The sequence below is a fragment of the Limulus polyphemus genome, unplaced genomic scaffold (assembly GCF_000517525.1).
Source record: "Limulus polyphemus unplaced genomic scaffold, Limulus_polyphemus-2.1.2 Scaffold1416, whole genome shotgun sequence".
Lineage (NCBI taxonomy): Eukaryota > Metazoa > Arthropoda > Merostomata > Xiphosura > Limulidae > Limulus > Limulus polyphemus.
The window spans coordinates 212,321-226,870 of record NW_013667026.1 but is presented as its reverse complement, the minus strand read 5'-3'; the positions used below and the strand labels follow the sequence as shown (position 1 = coordinate 226,870).

At 33.4% G+C, this 14,550-nt stretch overlaps 1 protein-coding gene across 2 annotated transcripts in view; it reads left to right on the top strand.

The window, feature by feature from the left end:
* Nucleotides 1–14,550, top strand: part of LOC106463471 (E3 SUMO-protein ligase RanBP2-like) — a 111,885-nt gene that overhangs the window by 60,380 nt on the left and 36,955 nt on the right. For both annotated transcript variants that reach the window (XM_013923506.2, XM_013923503.2), the window contains exons 26-31: nucleotides 729–893; nucleotides 1,580–1,717; nucleotides 2,820–3,221; nucleotides 6,564–6,767; nucleotides 8,580–8,755; nucleotides 8,867–8,960. In XM_013923506.2, coding sequence (XP_013778960.1) covers nucleotides 729–893; nucleotides 1,580–1,717; nucleotides 2,820–3,221; nucleotides 6,564–6,767; nucleotides 8,580–8,755; nucleotides 8,867–8,960 — 1,179 coding nt within the window. The remainder of the gene's footprint in view (nucleotides 1–728; nucleotides 894–1,579; nucleotides 1,718–2,819; nucleotides 3,222–6,563; nucleotides 6,768–8,579; nucleotides 8,756–8,866; nucleotides 8,961–14,550) is intronic.

The following is a 14,550-nucleotide window of genomic DNA, read 5'->3' as shown; positions in this document are numbered from 1 at the left end:
GTTCCTTAGATGTTTATGTATTGTTTCATGAGAGCCATGCAATTTCAGGGCCATTTCATGAGTGTGTTTCTTTGGGTTAAACTCAACAAGTCTTCAGAGGATCATTATCAGTTCCAACATGTCGGCCCCTACCATCATGGTTTTTAAGGCTAAAGTCACCTGAACGAATTTTGCTGAACCATCGTTGACACTTATGAACATTCAAAACATTTTCATAAACTTCTTTGATATTCTTTGTGGGTACAGAGGCATTGCTTTCCTTCTTGTATTCAAACAGCATTACATGCCAAATATGTGTTTCGTCGTGTGCCATCACTATATGGGATTAGAGTATACTAAACTTTACACATTTTATAGGCTACACTAACATGATGTTTAGGTGGTTCATTTAAAAATTATACATGATGTACGTTTTTTTTGGGGGGGGGATCTAAATAATAGATTAGAGTTTTAGAGGGCTAATAATGCTGAAATAGTCCTGGTATTTTGTAAGCCTAGCACTTTAGGCAGTTTTAGGTAAATTCTGTGTTATGTCGTTTTGTAGCTTTATTTTTAGTCACATTTTGTTCATAGGTGGTTTCTGTTTAATTCTGGTTTTGCATAAGTCTTGTGCTTTGTGTTTGTTATTATTATTGTGGTTATAATATCAGACAAAAGTTTAAATTCAGATGATGAAGTTTTACATGTATACCACCATAACATTTTCAAGTATATTATGTTCTTTTTAGATGATGGCATAATTATTTTAAAAGCAAAACAAGCAAGTGATGAAAAAAGAGCAAGAGCTCAACAACTGAAATTGCCTCCTAATTTTTACCTCTATGAAGAAAAGTCACCGTGTCCAGGTTGTCGTGGATGTGACAAAGAAGAAGAATTTGAACAAATTAAGGAAGGTATAGCAGCAGCTATATGTATTTGTATTATATTGCTCATTATTTTTATATGAAATAGAATATTTATTTTAAAAAATTGTCATGTTTTAATGTAGCTTGAATTTCATTTGTAATGTTCCAAAGTATCAGTAGAATGGTTTGGCAAGTCAGTTTACAGTATATAGATAGTCTCATTTTTTGGTGTTTTTTTCTGGATGAATTTGGGTCAATGTACATCCTGAACATATAGTCACATATATATATTAAAAAAAAGTAACAAGTGGAAATACAGCACTGAAAACTAATTTAATTTTTATTATCCTATTACACAAGATCCAAAAGGGTAAACTAATTTATCAAGACCTATTTTGTGTTTAGAGTAAGTAACGTGACAGCAATTGTTTTCTTAATTCTCTTCACTGATTTTGTAAATAATTTCATATTTGTGTTTTAAATGAATAAAGTAGGGATACTGCTTGATATATACAGTGTGTTTTTAGGTATACAGTAAAAAAAAAATAACAAAATGAAATACAGCACAGAATAATGTTTTTATTAATACTCTTCATCCCACAAGAAGAAAAATATGAAGTGTAATGATGTATAAAGACATCAGTAAAGTTGAAAGATTGATTTTTGTTCTTAGTGATAGTTATTGGATTTCCTCTTTTGTATTATATAGATAGTGTATTTATTGTGTGTTATAGAGCCTGTGCTAATAACATATGAAAAGAAACCTACAAAGGATCAAATTCAACTAGCAGAGAAATTGAAACTACCTCCAACATTTTTTATGTATGAAGACAAGCCACCCTGCCCAGGATGTAGAGGGTGTATTGATAATGGTAAACACTCTGTCTTGTTTTTACTTTTTCACTTAAACTCAGATGTGAATATAGATTTTCATAAAATCCCAAAAGCTATATTTAAACATATGAACAAATCTTGTATGAATTTTATGAAGATGTATATTTTGTACACTTTCCATAAATACTTGTGTTTAAAAAAATTAAATATGTTTTCCAAAATTTTAACAGTCTTTTGATTGTAAATTCATGTAAATAGCACTTCTAGTAGAATACTTAATGCATAATTCTGTAATGTTTATTTTTGTCTCCAAGTGTTAGCAGCATTTCCACTGTGTAGCTGTGTTAAATAAGAAAATGGTTCAGAACAAATGAAACGGAGATTGATCAAATTTGAGATACTTATTACTATATATTCTAGCAAGGCTGAATTCTTCATAAATGTAACCTACTTTGTGATACATGGGTGATGCATAAACATGGGCTACTTGTTATTTTACTCAGTGCATGTGCCATGTAGTATGCCAGATTTGATAGTGGTGATAACTCTATAATTGTTTTTGTTTTGTATGTTGTAAAATGTAATTGTCTTTTAAAGTGTTTAGTATGTTTTTAGCCACATATTTGCTATAACTCAGTGCTGACAAAACCATATGACTCATTTCTGAAATTTTGCATACAAACTAAACATGTGAGATAGTATAGTTAGTTAATATATAAAATTGATTCCCAGAAACTATGTGTAGTTTAATTGCTAGAAAACAAAAATTATCGATCTGTTGTTGAATTAGTAGAATACACATGGGTCAAATCTGAATCACATTGTTCTTTCAACCTTCCCATGTACCATGTTTATGATTGGCCAAATATCAGGGTATTCAACCAATGACATGTGAGTATCTGATAAGATATTTGAGTGTTGGTAAAGTGAAATTTGATTGCCTGACCATGTGATGATATCCAATTGCTTGGGCCTGGACTGGAGCTCTCAGTATTATTGGAAGTGTTTTAGTTTTCTCATTTTAACCTATTAATTTTTCTTCTAATATTTGATTAAAAACAACTTTATACTTACACACAGAAAAAAAATTATTTGCTTGTACAGTATTTTTTATATTGAAAGTCTTCTTTCTGGTTTCAGAAAATCAAGAGGAAACTGATACAGTTCAGTCTGATGTAAAGTCAAGAGCAGTTACTAGTAAATCCCCAATCACCTCCTCTGTTATTAGTGATAATGAGCAAGCCTTAACTGTATTTTCTTCTGAAAGAAAAGACGAAAAAATACAAGAGACTTCAGAAGCAGCTACGTCATCTAGCCAGACAAAAAGTACTTTCTTAAGCACTGATTCATCTGTTTTTGGTGCTAACTTGGTTACATCTAACTTCTCATTTGAAGCCTTAGCAGCACAATCTTCTACATCTAACAGTGCTGCTGGATCTGCTCTAAAAACTAAAGGAGATAACTGTTTTGCATTTACTGGAGCTGGGAAACCATTGTTTGTTGATGTAAAAAATCAGGATTTTGCAGCTGGAAGTGAACAAAGTAAGAAGAAATGAGATTTGATTTTATATTAAAGAAATTGTTATAAATCAGCTTATTTTATGCTGTTGGTTAATAACACAAGCATTGAAGAGGAGCATTCCTTCTTCCTGCTGTATTTCTTGTTGGTGTTCTTATTGGTATTTATCCTTTTTTACTATAGTTTCAAACCTCTGCTATTTCTACCTTTTTGTGCCCTGTATTGCAGCTGTAATAAATAACCTTGAGAAATTAAAAACTTTGGGCTTAACAAAAATTCAAGTTTTAGCTCCTTGATGAACCCTATTTTGATGTTTTCAAGTTAAAATGTGTCATTATTTAAAATAATATATATAAATACACTGTTCTTTTAGTGATATTTTTTGGTCTTGGTGGGATTGTGTGTGTGAGATTTTAAAGAAACGTTAATCGTAATTTACCTGTTTAAAGGAGGTGCATTAGTACAGGTCAATTTATCATTAAGGGAAAGCTCACAAGTGATGTATAATTCTTTTTCATAATGTTTAACCTGATGCCTAATCAATATGTTCATGTTTTTGCCTTAGGTAGTCAGATCAAGGAAATACATTTCCTTATAAATGCTTCAGAGTATCATATGATACTCATTGTGTCTGCAGATTCCAGACAGGGGAGGTTCCTGATTTTTTGCTAATATTTGGTCAGAAGCTCTTGAATTTTGAATTTCAAGTGATTGTGTTTACAAAACACTGCACAAAATCACTATAGAGCATTTAATAACCCAGATCGTTAAAGGCCTTGGTCAGGCCCCAACCTCTGACAATGAGTGTAGCACCTTTCTTATTAAATGGAGACTATTTTTAACATATATTGAATATGAATGCTGTGGGATCTCTTTTGGTTTTGTTTATGCTGTGCTTATAGATAGCAAGAGTACCTATTTGCAAAATTTTAGAACACAAATGTTTTATTAGATATATTTTTACCATAAAAATGTGGACTATTGAAATTATACTAAATTGTGAAAGTAAATAAGAATGTATAACAACATACTGTCCACTATATCTACTATGTTCAGTAGTGACAAGCCCTTTTGCCCAATACCAGCTCTCTTTGATAGGCTGGGATATGACAGATGTTGTGGTTAAGAACTTGAGACACTATTAACAAATGTTAAGTGTGTTGATAAAAAAGTGGTGTAAGAATGGCTGTAAGGGGTAGAAGAAGCCATGAAACTTTATATAATTGTGTTTATACAATTTAAATAATATTTTAAAATGTTCCTGATCTTTCATTCTTGACACCTAAGTTTAACCCTGTCTTGTTCCTTATTTTCTGTCATGCAAAGTGTGTAGAAACACTGTAAAATATTACAAAGTCACCCATGAAGAAAAGTCTACATGTGAAAAATGCATAGGTTCTTTGATTATTTGATTTTTTTTATTATGCTTATCATAGACTACATCTTTGTTGGTATGTGTTTTAATTTTAAAAGTACCATAAAGCAGTGTTGATACTGGAAAGGTTGCATGAAACAGATGAGTAATGTAACATGACAGTAAAAGATACATCACAGATTGTAGAATGTAAAAATATAATTTTTTGAATTTGTAGTACCTTTACCTCAAGCTTATTTCATTATCTCTGGGAATTTATGTAACTTATTCCAAAATGACAAAGACTAAACTAGAAGTGCATATTCTGCTAAATGTATTAATCATTACTATATCAATTAAACAAAAATAAACATTGAGAAAATAGTGATGTAACATGAAAAATAATTGAATCTGGGGTACAGTAATAGCCTGTTTTTCATTAGGCGGTGAGCATTAACCACATTATTACAGAAAGGTATGCTAATGCTACCAGCAGATATTTGCATAATTGTTTGCCTGAAACTTCTCTGAAGTATATTCAACCGAACATTTCATTTTAATGTGGTTTAACATTGTTCCTGTACTGTCCCTGTAACCAAGCTCTGTAGATCACAGCCTACATTTTTACTTTTTTGGTCTCTCTTTGCATTAAAATATGCCTATTTCGAGCACCCCAAGACAACATGGTTGTAGCCTTGTTGGTTTCACATCATTTTATTGTGTATCAACACAGCTGGCAATGTGTCAAAAAAGTAGTTCTAGTTAAAAGTAATTAAACTATTATTTCTGACATTAATTGCTGTATTTTGAAAACTCAAATTGTCTTTGGGTGTTTTTATTTTGTTTATTTATATATATATGATATTTATAACCATAACTTCATGTATTTTCTTGACTGTCATTGCCTTTAAACAGTTTAATAGTAATATATATTTGTTAAATATATATAATTTATTAGTAATAATAATAATAAGTATAGAGATATGGGGAATTTGTTTAAACTGAGTGGCAGCATGAATTTTTTTTACAAAAGCAAGGTAATAATCTGGTATTATTGCCACTTAACAAAAAATAGGAAGTAAAGAACAAAAGAAAATCTCTGGCTAACCCATAATATTTGATGTGGACATTTCTAACGTTTAATAGATTAAGCAAAATTAAAAATGTTTAAAGCTTGGCTAATGTTTAAATTTTGATCTGTTAAACTGAATGTCTATTATAGCTTGTGAGCCTGAAATGAGAAAATAGTCTATGTGAAAAATTATTTTTTTTAATGCAATTCCAATAGATTTTAATGGTGATGTTATTTCTGTCATGTCAGTACAAGCTACTCATTTCTGTCTTTTCAATGTTTCTTTAGAAGTGGTTTGAATTTCACTCTAAGTATAATATTGTGCATGATCTCATTACATACTACTGAAACATGCAGGGATGTAGAAAAAAAATTTGAAAATCTGGTACTTATTACTTGTTTTAATGCATAAAAGTTAAAATAAATTATGATTTTTGCATGCTATAATTCAGTAACCAAAAGAGACTTATTGTGAATAAAATAAAACTTCTGACCAAAGATACTCATTGTTATAATAAAATTATATGTAAAAAACTGGAATTATTAAAAAAAATTAATATTCCCTTTGTAGATGATGTGTTTCTTTTTTATATGCTCCTCCACCCACAGAAGCTCGGCAGCAAGTCTGAAGACTTGTAATGTTAAAAACCGGGTTTCAATATCTATGGTGGACACAGCACAAGTAACCTGTTGTGTAGCTTTGGGCTTAAACAGGATTGGAAATTTTGTTTTTAGTTTATCATATGTATGTCAGTAGTGAAATTAATTTCAACTGCATATTATTGACTGTCAAATGCATCATGATGTTAAAGAACTTTACACAATTTGTTTGGTTTGGTCATTAGAGGAAAGGAATTTGTTTTAATCATTTATACTGTAAATATTTTATTATGTATGTTGAAAACTTCACTGAAAATTTGATTCTTGTTTCCCCTTCAGGTGATACACAGGTTGTGCCAAGTCAAGAAATCCATTTTGAGCCTGTGATCCCACTTCCTGAATTAGTGGAAACCAAAACTGGGGAAGAAGAAGAGTTGCCAGTGTTCTGCCACCGAGCTAAGCTTTACAGATTTGACAAAAATGTCCAGCAGTGGAAGGAGAGGGGTGTGGGAGATTTCAAAATACTTAAACACAAAAATCAGTGTAAGTAGGCTTGGGTATACACTAAGAATGAATGTGTTTGCACTGTTGTAAAAAACAAGTTTATAAAAAATATTTTCTTAAATTATCAATAAATGATGTAGATCAGTAGGTATCCAGATAAAGGTTATGAGATAATGTATTTGCTATTTAAAGGTTTACAATGGTCCCCTAATTATTTCAGCTTATTTTAAATTAGATACGTGAATTTTTTTATATACATTTACTTTGTTAATTTTTAGTTTCTGGTGGTTTTTGAAATACCTTATCTTACACATAACTTTAAGTGTCTTTAACTGTGGACTAGTCGAAGTACACGTCACAACTTTTTACAGAATTATATTCAAAATTAAAATACTTTATTATCAGTGTATACAAATAAACTTTTCATCAAACATAGTTAATAAATCAACAAATGTTAATATTACATAAATTTTAATTTCTGAATTTTAAAATGAATCCTCGATCTCCCTTTGTATGAAAATTGTAAAATTTATTCACTTCATTTTACCATTCTAATATTTTTAACACCACTCTCTGATGTACCAAGTTTAACATAAATTACTGATTATAATATAGATATAACTATGGCAAAGTCTAATTTTTTATAGCCTTCAATTTTTAAAGACTGACCCACTTGTCATGTCCTCTTCCTGCATCCTTTTTTCTTTACCAATCATCAATAATTCTCTCTGACATTTTCTATTATATTGTGTATAACCAAAAGAAAGACAAAATTTTATTTTATTGATTCACATATATTGTTTTTGTTCTCGGTAGACTGTTTTAGTTACTTCATCTTCAGATCAAAAGTTTCTCTTGTGGAGTTTAGAATGAGTAACTAAGGGAATTATTTTAAGGCACTTTTGCCTTCAAAAGCCAATTAAATTATATTAGTTATAGGACATTGTTTGCCTTATTATTCTGTGTTTTTATGTGCATTCTTTAAATAAAGACAAATTATTTGATGTGATAGTATCATCACTACAAAAAAGTAGGCTTAAATTTCATTGGCTATTGACAGCAAAAAAAATGAGGTCAAACATAAGTACTAAGTTTCTTGTTGATCACGTTTATTGTTTGGTTATTGTTATAAAAGTAATTACAATGTAAAAATTAGAAATTTATTACAGTAAAGTTAGATTACGTAGGGTAATAAAAATACAAAATTCTCCATGAGGTATGCTTGTATCATGTACATTACATCATTCAGTATTGTAACTTGAACTACACATTTACCAAGTGATTTAAAGCTTGTAAAATGGTATTATTAGTTAGACATGGTTCAGAGGCAATAAAACAATAGCAATAGACTGTTATGAGCCATAAGCTATTTAGGAATATACGATTGTAGTTTTGTATTATAATCTGCAGTCATTCTAAGAGGGAAAAAAGGGTAATTTAGATTTATTTCGTTTTTTTTTGTGGTGGTTACAATGTCATTCAAATTGACCAGTCTGCATAAGGATAGCGAGGAGAAGATAAAACATAAAGTTATGCTGAAAACAAATATTTGATAATGATCAGATATTCATTTAGGAAGTTTTATATGTTATACAACTGAAATTCAAACTTTAAGATGAATACAAGTATTTTTATCCTTAACATGAAAATCGCCTTGCACTCAAAACAGTCAATACTATGACTCCATATGTTCATAGACAAATCTTTAGTAAACATTCAGATTTTTTGTGTACAAAAGACTTGTAATGTTTCCTAAATGCTTGCTCTCACAATTTTTTTGTCTTTACAAGGTTGGTCAAAATGAATGAGCCCAGAGGAAAGAGTTAATGAATTTGATATATCTTCTTTCAGGTCGATTCAGACTTATCTTACGTCGACAGCAGGTCCACAAAATAGCCTGTAATCACTATATTACTGCTGATATGAAGTTGAAACCCATGCCCACTACTGAAAATGCAGTTTGCTGGACAGCTGTAGATTTTGCAGAAGAACAGTCAGTGTCAGAACTTTTAGCTGTTCGATTTAAGGTAAATTTCATACTACAAATCACAAATGTTGTTTTGGTTAAATATTGAAACATTTAAATATATAGTTAATTGTTTGAATACACTTAACAATTTGGTTGTGTTCACTTCTAGACAAAAGAGTTAGTAGAAGAGTTCAAGGAGAAGTTTGAAGAATGTAGAAAAGCTGTTGAAATGAAAACAGGTGATACAAAAGAGTCTCTACCAGGTTAGTAGTAAATTGTATGCTAAGAGGCCTCAAAATTAATGTGTCATAACTAATGATATATTTTCAAATCTCTTATTTGGAGGGTGTAATGGATTATTTTATAGAGTGTTACTGAAAGCATGTAGGTTTAACCTGCCCTTGCTTAGTGAGATTAATCAATTTATACCATGGCATTAGTAGATTTAAGTTAGGTGTAAATTGGTACACTGTTAGATAAGTTGGTATAAACAATCAAATTTGTGGCTATTTTAATAATAATCCCCCTCAAGGTGGATTCCTGTACATGGAGAGGGTACCTTCCAGGGAAGGTTCTATATCTTCTGTTTACCTCTTCTGGGATCCAAACATCTACCCATGTGTTTCATGTGTATGGTATCCCATGAAGGGAAGAAGAGGATCTTGGTGGTTGAGGGGTGTCATCTTGATGGGTGAGTTATATCAGGGGCACTTCGACATATCACTTTGGCTTTGAGTTCTTGTAAACGGGTGGCTCTTCCAGGGTTAGCTAAGTGATAGTGTTGGATGTTCTCATATACCCACCATGACCGTGACACTCAATATGCCCTTGGAAACCATGGTCGTCGAATCTCTGTGTGTTGTACTATTACTGTATGTTCTTTTTTTACCTGTCACTGGGAGAGATTTATCATCAGTTAGACTTTGATGATCTTATTGACCAGCTGCTGCCTCCTTTCTTCATCTTGGAAGATTTTAATGGACACAGTCCCCTCTGGGTGGGTGCTGGTATTGATGGGAGGGATTGTTCTGTGGAGTGTATGCTCTCGGATCATAACCATTCTCTCTTCAATACTGGTTCATTTACCTATTTTCATGCACCTAGTCATTCTTTTACTGCTATTGATCTATCCATTTGTTCCCCTTCACTTTTTCTCATTGTTTCTTGGAGGGTTGACAGTGACTCATAAGGCAGTGATCCTTTTCCTATAATTTTGTTGGAGGTTGGCTGCAGTCATTGCCACAGTGGAAGTTGGAGCATGCTGACTGGCTCTCCTTCACCACTTTCTCAAAACTCTCCTGCTGTTGCTAGTCTTCCATCTGTTAACGACTGCATAGAGAAAGTAACTGATTGTATTATTCAAGCAGCTGTCCCCAAAACCTCGACACATTTTCCATGGTATACTCATCCATGGTGGTCTTCTGCCTGCCAGCAGGCACTGAAGGCTCAGAAATGGACCTGGGATATCTTTTGCAGGCATCTCATTTTACCGTCCGCATTGCTTTCCAGCTGGCTCGTGCCCATGCCCGACTGATCAGGCATCAAAGCCAGAAAGAATCCCGGATTAAGTTTACAACCAGCATCTCTTCTATCACCAGTTCCAAAGTTGTCTGGGACAAGATTCAGAAGGTCAGTGGGAAATATGCTTCCCATTGCCAATACTCATGCTTTCTTGGCCATCAAGTCTCAGGCTGAGAGGTTGCCATTTTCCTTTGGGGCAGATTGTCTCTATGATTATAATCACCCATTTACATTGGTGTAATTTAAGCTTGCTCTTCATCGGTCTCGCTGATGATGTTCACTATGAGATGCTGTGCCATCTCTCCCTTGCCTCTCTTGCTTTTCTTCTGGTTGTTTTTAACTGGATTTGGCAGGAGAATGTTTATCCAGATGCTTGGTGCTAGGCTATTGTTCTCTCTTTTTCAAAGCCTGGGAAGGATATCAAGATTCCTTCTAATTATTGTTCAATTGCTTTGACTAGCTGTCTCTGTAAGGTTTTTCAGAAGATAGTTAATGCACGTCTTATTTGGTTCCTTGAATTAAAGAATCTCCTCTTGGCCACCCAATGTGATTTTCATTGACAGTGCTCCACTGTGGATCACCTGGTTTGTCTTGAAACCTTGATCAGAGAAGCCTTCCTTAAGAGAGAACATGTTCTTTCGATCAGCTTTGATCTTGAGAAGGCTTATGACACTACTTGGAGGTTTGGCATTCATATGGGTTGCATGACCATTTACCCATTTTTATTCAAAACTTTTAATCAAGTGGAATTTCCAAGTCTGTGTGGGTTTGACCCTGTCCCAATCCTTCAAAATGTGTCTTGAGTGTCCCACTTTTCAATATTAAGATCAATGCTATCACTCTACAATTTCCTCCTACTGTTGCAAATGGCCTCTATGTTGTGGACTTCCACATTTCTTGTCAGTTATGAAACATGAGGTTTATTGAGTGGCAGCTTTAGACTGCTCTCACTTACTTGTTGAGGTGGACTAGGGCAAATGGTTTCACCTTCTTTTCTTCTAAGATCATTTGTGTCCATTTTGCTGCCAGGGGGTTTGCATCCTGATCCAGAGCTCCATCTCGGTGGTAATGTTCTTCCTGTGCAGGCTGAGACAAAGTTCCTGGGACTTATCTTTGACCATAAGCTTACTTTCATTCCTCACATTAAGCAGCTTCATGTCAAGTGTACAAGGGCACTGAACATCTTCCGTGTCCTCTCTTCCATCTCCTGGGGAGTGGATAGATGTTCAGTGCTCAAGATCTATTGTGTTTCCATATGATCCAAACTGGACTATGGGTTTATGTTCTTTGGTTCAGCCAGTGCCTCGGCCTTGAAGGTGTTGGATTCTGTGCACCATCTGGGTTTGATTATGGACAGGAACTTCCCACACTTCACCAGTCTAGAGTCTGTACACTGAGTCTCATGAACTTCTCTTTCAACTCTGACATTTGCAAATTTCTTTGCAATACACTACCAAGCTTTGATCCTTCCCACAGCATATCACCTGGGGTTGATTCTTCTTTCCTTCTTGGCCTTTGCTTTTTCAGAATTGGCAGCTAGCCATTTCTCCATTTAGCCTTTGTATCCAGGCACAGCTGGCTGATTTGGGTATGTCATTGGATGCTATTGCTGAATCACTCCATTCTTCCATGGCTTGTTCCCATTCCCATCTGTGACCTTTCTTTGAGTCATCCAAGCAAATCAGATACTCCTGATTTGAAGTACCATCTTCTCTTTGCCAAACATCTTTTGAACCATTCTTCTGTTCCCGTTGTTACGAATGATTCAAAATCAGCTGACTCTATGGGTTCTGCCATGGTTTGTTGTGGCTCGGTGGTTGCTCACAGGATCCACTCTATAGTTTGTGTGTTTACTGCCAAGTTGTATGCCATTTCTCTTCCCCTAGATCACCTAGAAGCTAAGCAGTATATCAAGTCTCTTAGCTCTCTAATGGCCTTGGAATTGTTTCACATGAGTTCTCACCCTGTTCTCATCGGTATTCAGAAATGACTGACCCACTTTTCTCTGTCTTCTGTTTATATCAAATTTTTCTGGATACCTGGCCATGTTAGTATTCCTGGGAATAAGCTTGCTGATACCGCAACTAAGTCCATCTGCTCTGGTGTTGTCACAACTGTACCTGTTCCATATCTGGACTATTGTCCTATGATCAAGGCACAGCTTCATGCCAGTTGGCAGTCGATTTGGGGTGAGTAACTTCATTACAAGCTTTTCTAGATCAAACCTACAGTTGTTGTTTGGCCATCTAGCTTCCGTAAGGATCGGAGGGAGAAAGTTGTCTTGTATAGGCTATGCATTGGTCACAGTTTTTTAACTTGTCATTTTCTTTTATGTTGGACTAATCCACCAATATGTGTCCTTTATGACACTTAGGTCACTATTGCCAATGTTTTACTTTCATGCCGTCTTTACGAATATGAGTGGCAGCATTATTTTAGGCAGGTTTTTTTTCTCGGGTTTACTCCTGATATTGGACACTGTCATTGGTGATGGTAATGCTATCCAGTTTGATTGTGTTTTTAGGTTTATAAATTTTCTTCCTGATTTTTGGACTTTTTTAAGTTTTTAACTTGAATTGTGTTAACTGTTTATAGTATATTACTTTTTGTTTATATACTGGTTGTTTGGTGCAGATAACTCTGTTGCTTTGTGCCAATAAAACTCCAAACAACCAAACCAATTAATAATAATTATCCAGTTTATGTAAAATAAAGCAAAGTTGGATATTACATATTTAGCCAGTATAAAAGACACATTTACCAATTATTTTGATAAAGTAGTCCAATAAACTGTGTTTTTGGTTAGCATTGATTTTTATTGAAACAATTAAATTTTAGTAGAGGCTGTATCTAGCAGAGAAGTTGAGCACTTGTGGCACCAGAAGTGATTAGTTTGTTGTATTCTCATGGTTATGAAACTAATTTTTAGATTTAAGAAAAAATGTGTTATAAAGCATCAAACAATTAAATATCCATGCTATAGGAACCTATCTTATTATGATTAGCTACTGTGTAAGTTCTGCTTTATCCAGACTTGTAACTAGGAAGAAAAAACTTAGTGTATTCCTAGAATGGAGAATTCAAGCAGTTGACCCTAAATGTTTGCAGATCTACAGTAATAGAAATAATTATGAAAATACATAAATTATAAACATATGTGTTACTAACAACAAGTGATGACAGCTAGATGGTGAATGTATTAATGATACAAAACTATCACAGAAAATACAATCACCTAAACAGTGCACAAGTATTTTGCTATGAGCCCTTTGCTATTCAGGGAGAATTAAATCTTATTTTCATCTTGCCATACATTTTTTCAGTGTGCACTTATCACTAATCATGGTAGTGATTTAGTATGTAGGGATTGGTTCGAAAAAATGTGCCGACGCATATTATGTATTGCTTATTATAGTCTCAAATCTCTTATAACAATCTAAGAGTCTTTTATAAACATCTAACTTAGGTTTTCAGGATTTTCAAAGCTATTAAGATCTTCAGTTTAGCCAAAACACATTGCTAAAATAGAGAACTGGTAAGTAACATAAAATCCAAATGTTGTGATGATTTACATACCAAAATGTTGCATTTTAACTTGGGGAGTGTAGAAGTAGTATAGTGTTTCACTAACTTCAACATATGATGTCCATCAAGACAACTCATCACACCAGGCTAAATCTGGTGCCTTCATTACAAAATATTCATTGGTATTGTTAAAAAAAAGAAAAAAAAGGGGAAACAAGTAACAAGTATGATGTAGGAATGGCAGTGCCAGAAAGTACAGAAACAAGGTAGGGATGAATCATACAAAATTCCCTATATAAGTAGCCAATAAGTACTGAGTCAATCTTGCGAGTTTATGGCTGTTAGCCACTGTAAGACTGCTTAGCACTATTCAGTTTAAATACTTTTATTCAAACCTGAATTCATGCTACTGACAGGAATTCAATATTTAGTTATTCTTGGAAAGATTTGGCTACTTCTATATTGGTTTTGTATACTCATCCCTACCTTGTTTATGTGCTTTTTGGCATTGCCATTCCTACATCATCTTTATTGTTTTTAAATTTTTTTATTACCTGTAGAATATTGATCCAAATATTCTTATTACTCTCTACAACTCAGCCATATTGTTTTATCATCTTCTTACCATATAATTTTTTATAATATCCCATACAGCCTCAAGAATGTTCTTGTTAGAACTGTGTAGATTAAGCCATGGTCATGAGTGTTCTATCAGCTTCTTTATTGTCAAGATATCATTTCACCACATTTATTGTATACTTAGGATCATTGACTAGCTGGAAGGTGAATTATTTTGTGATAGTCATA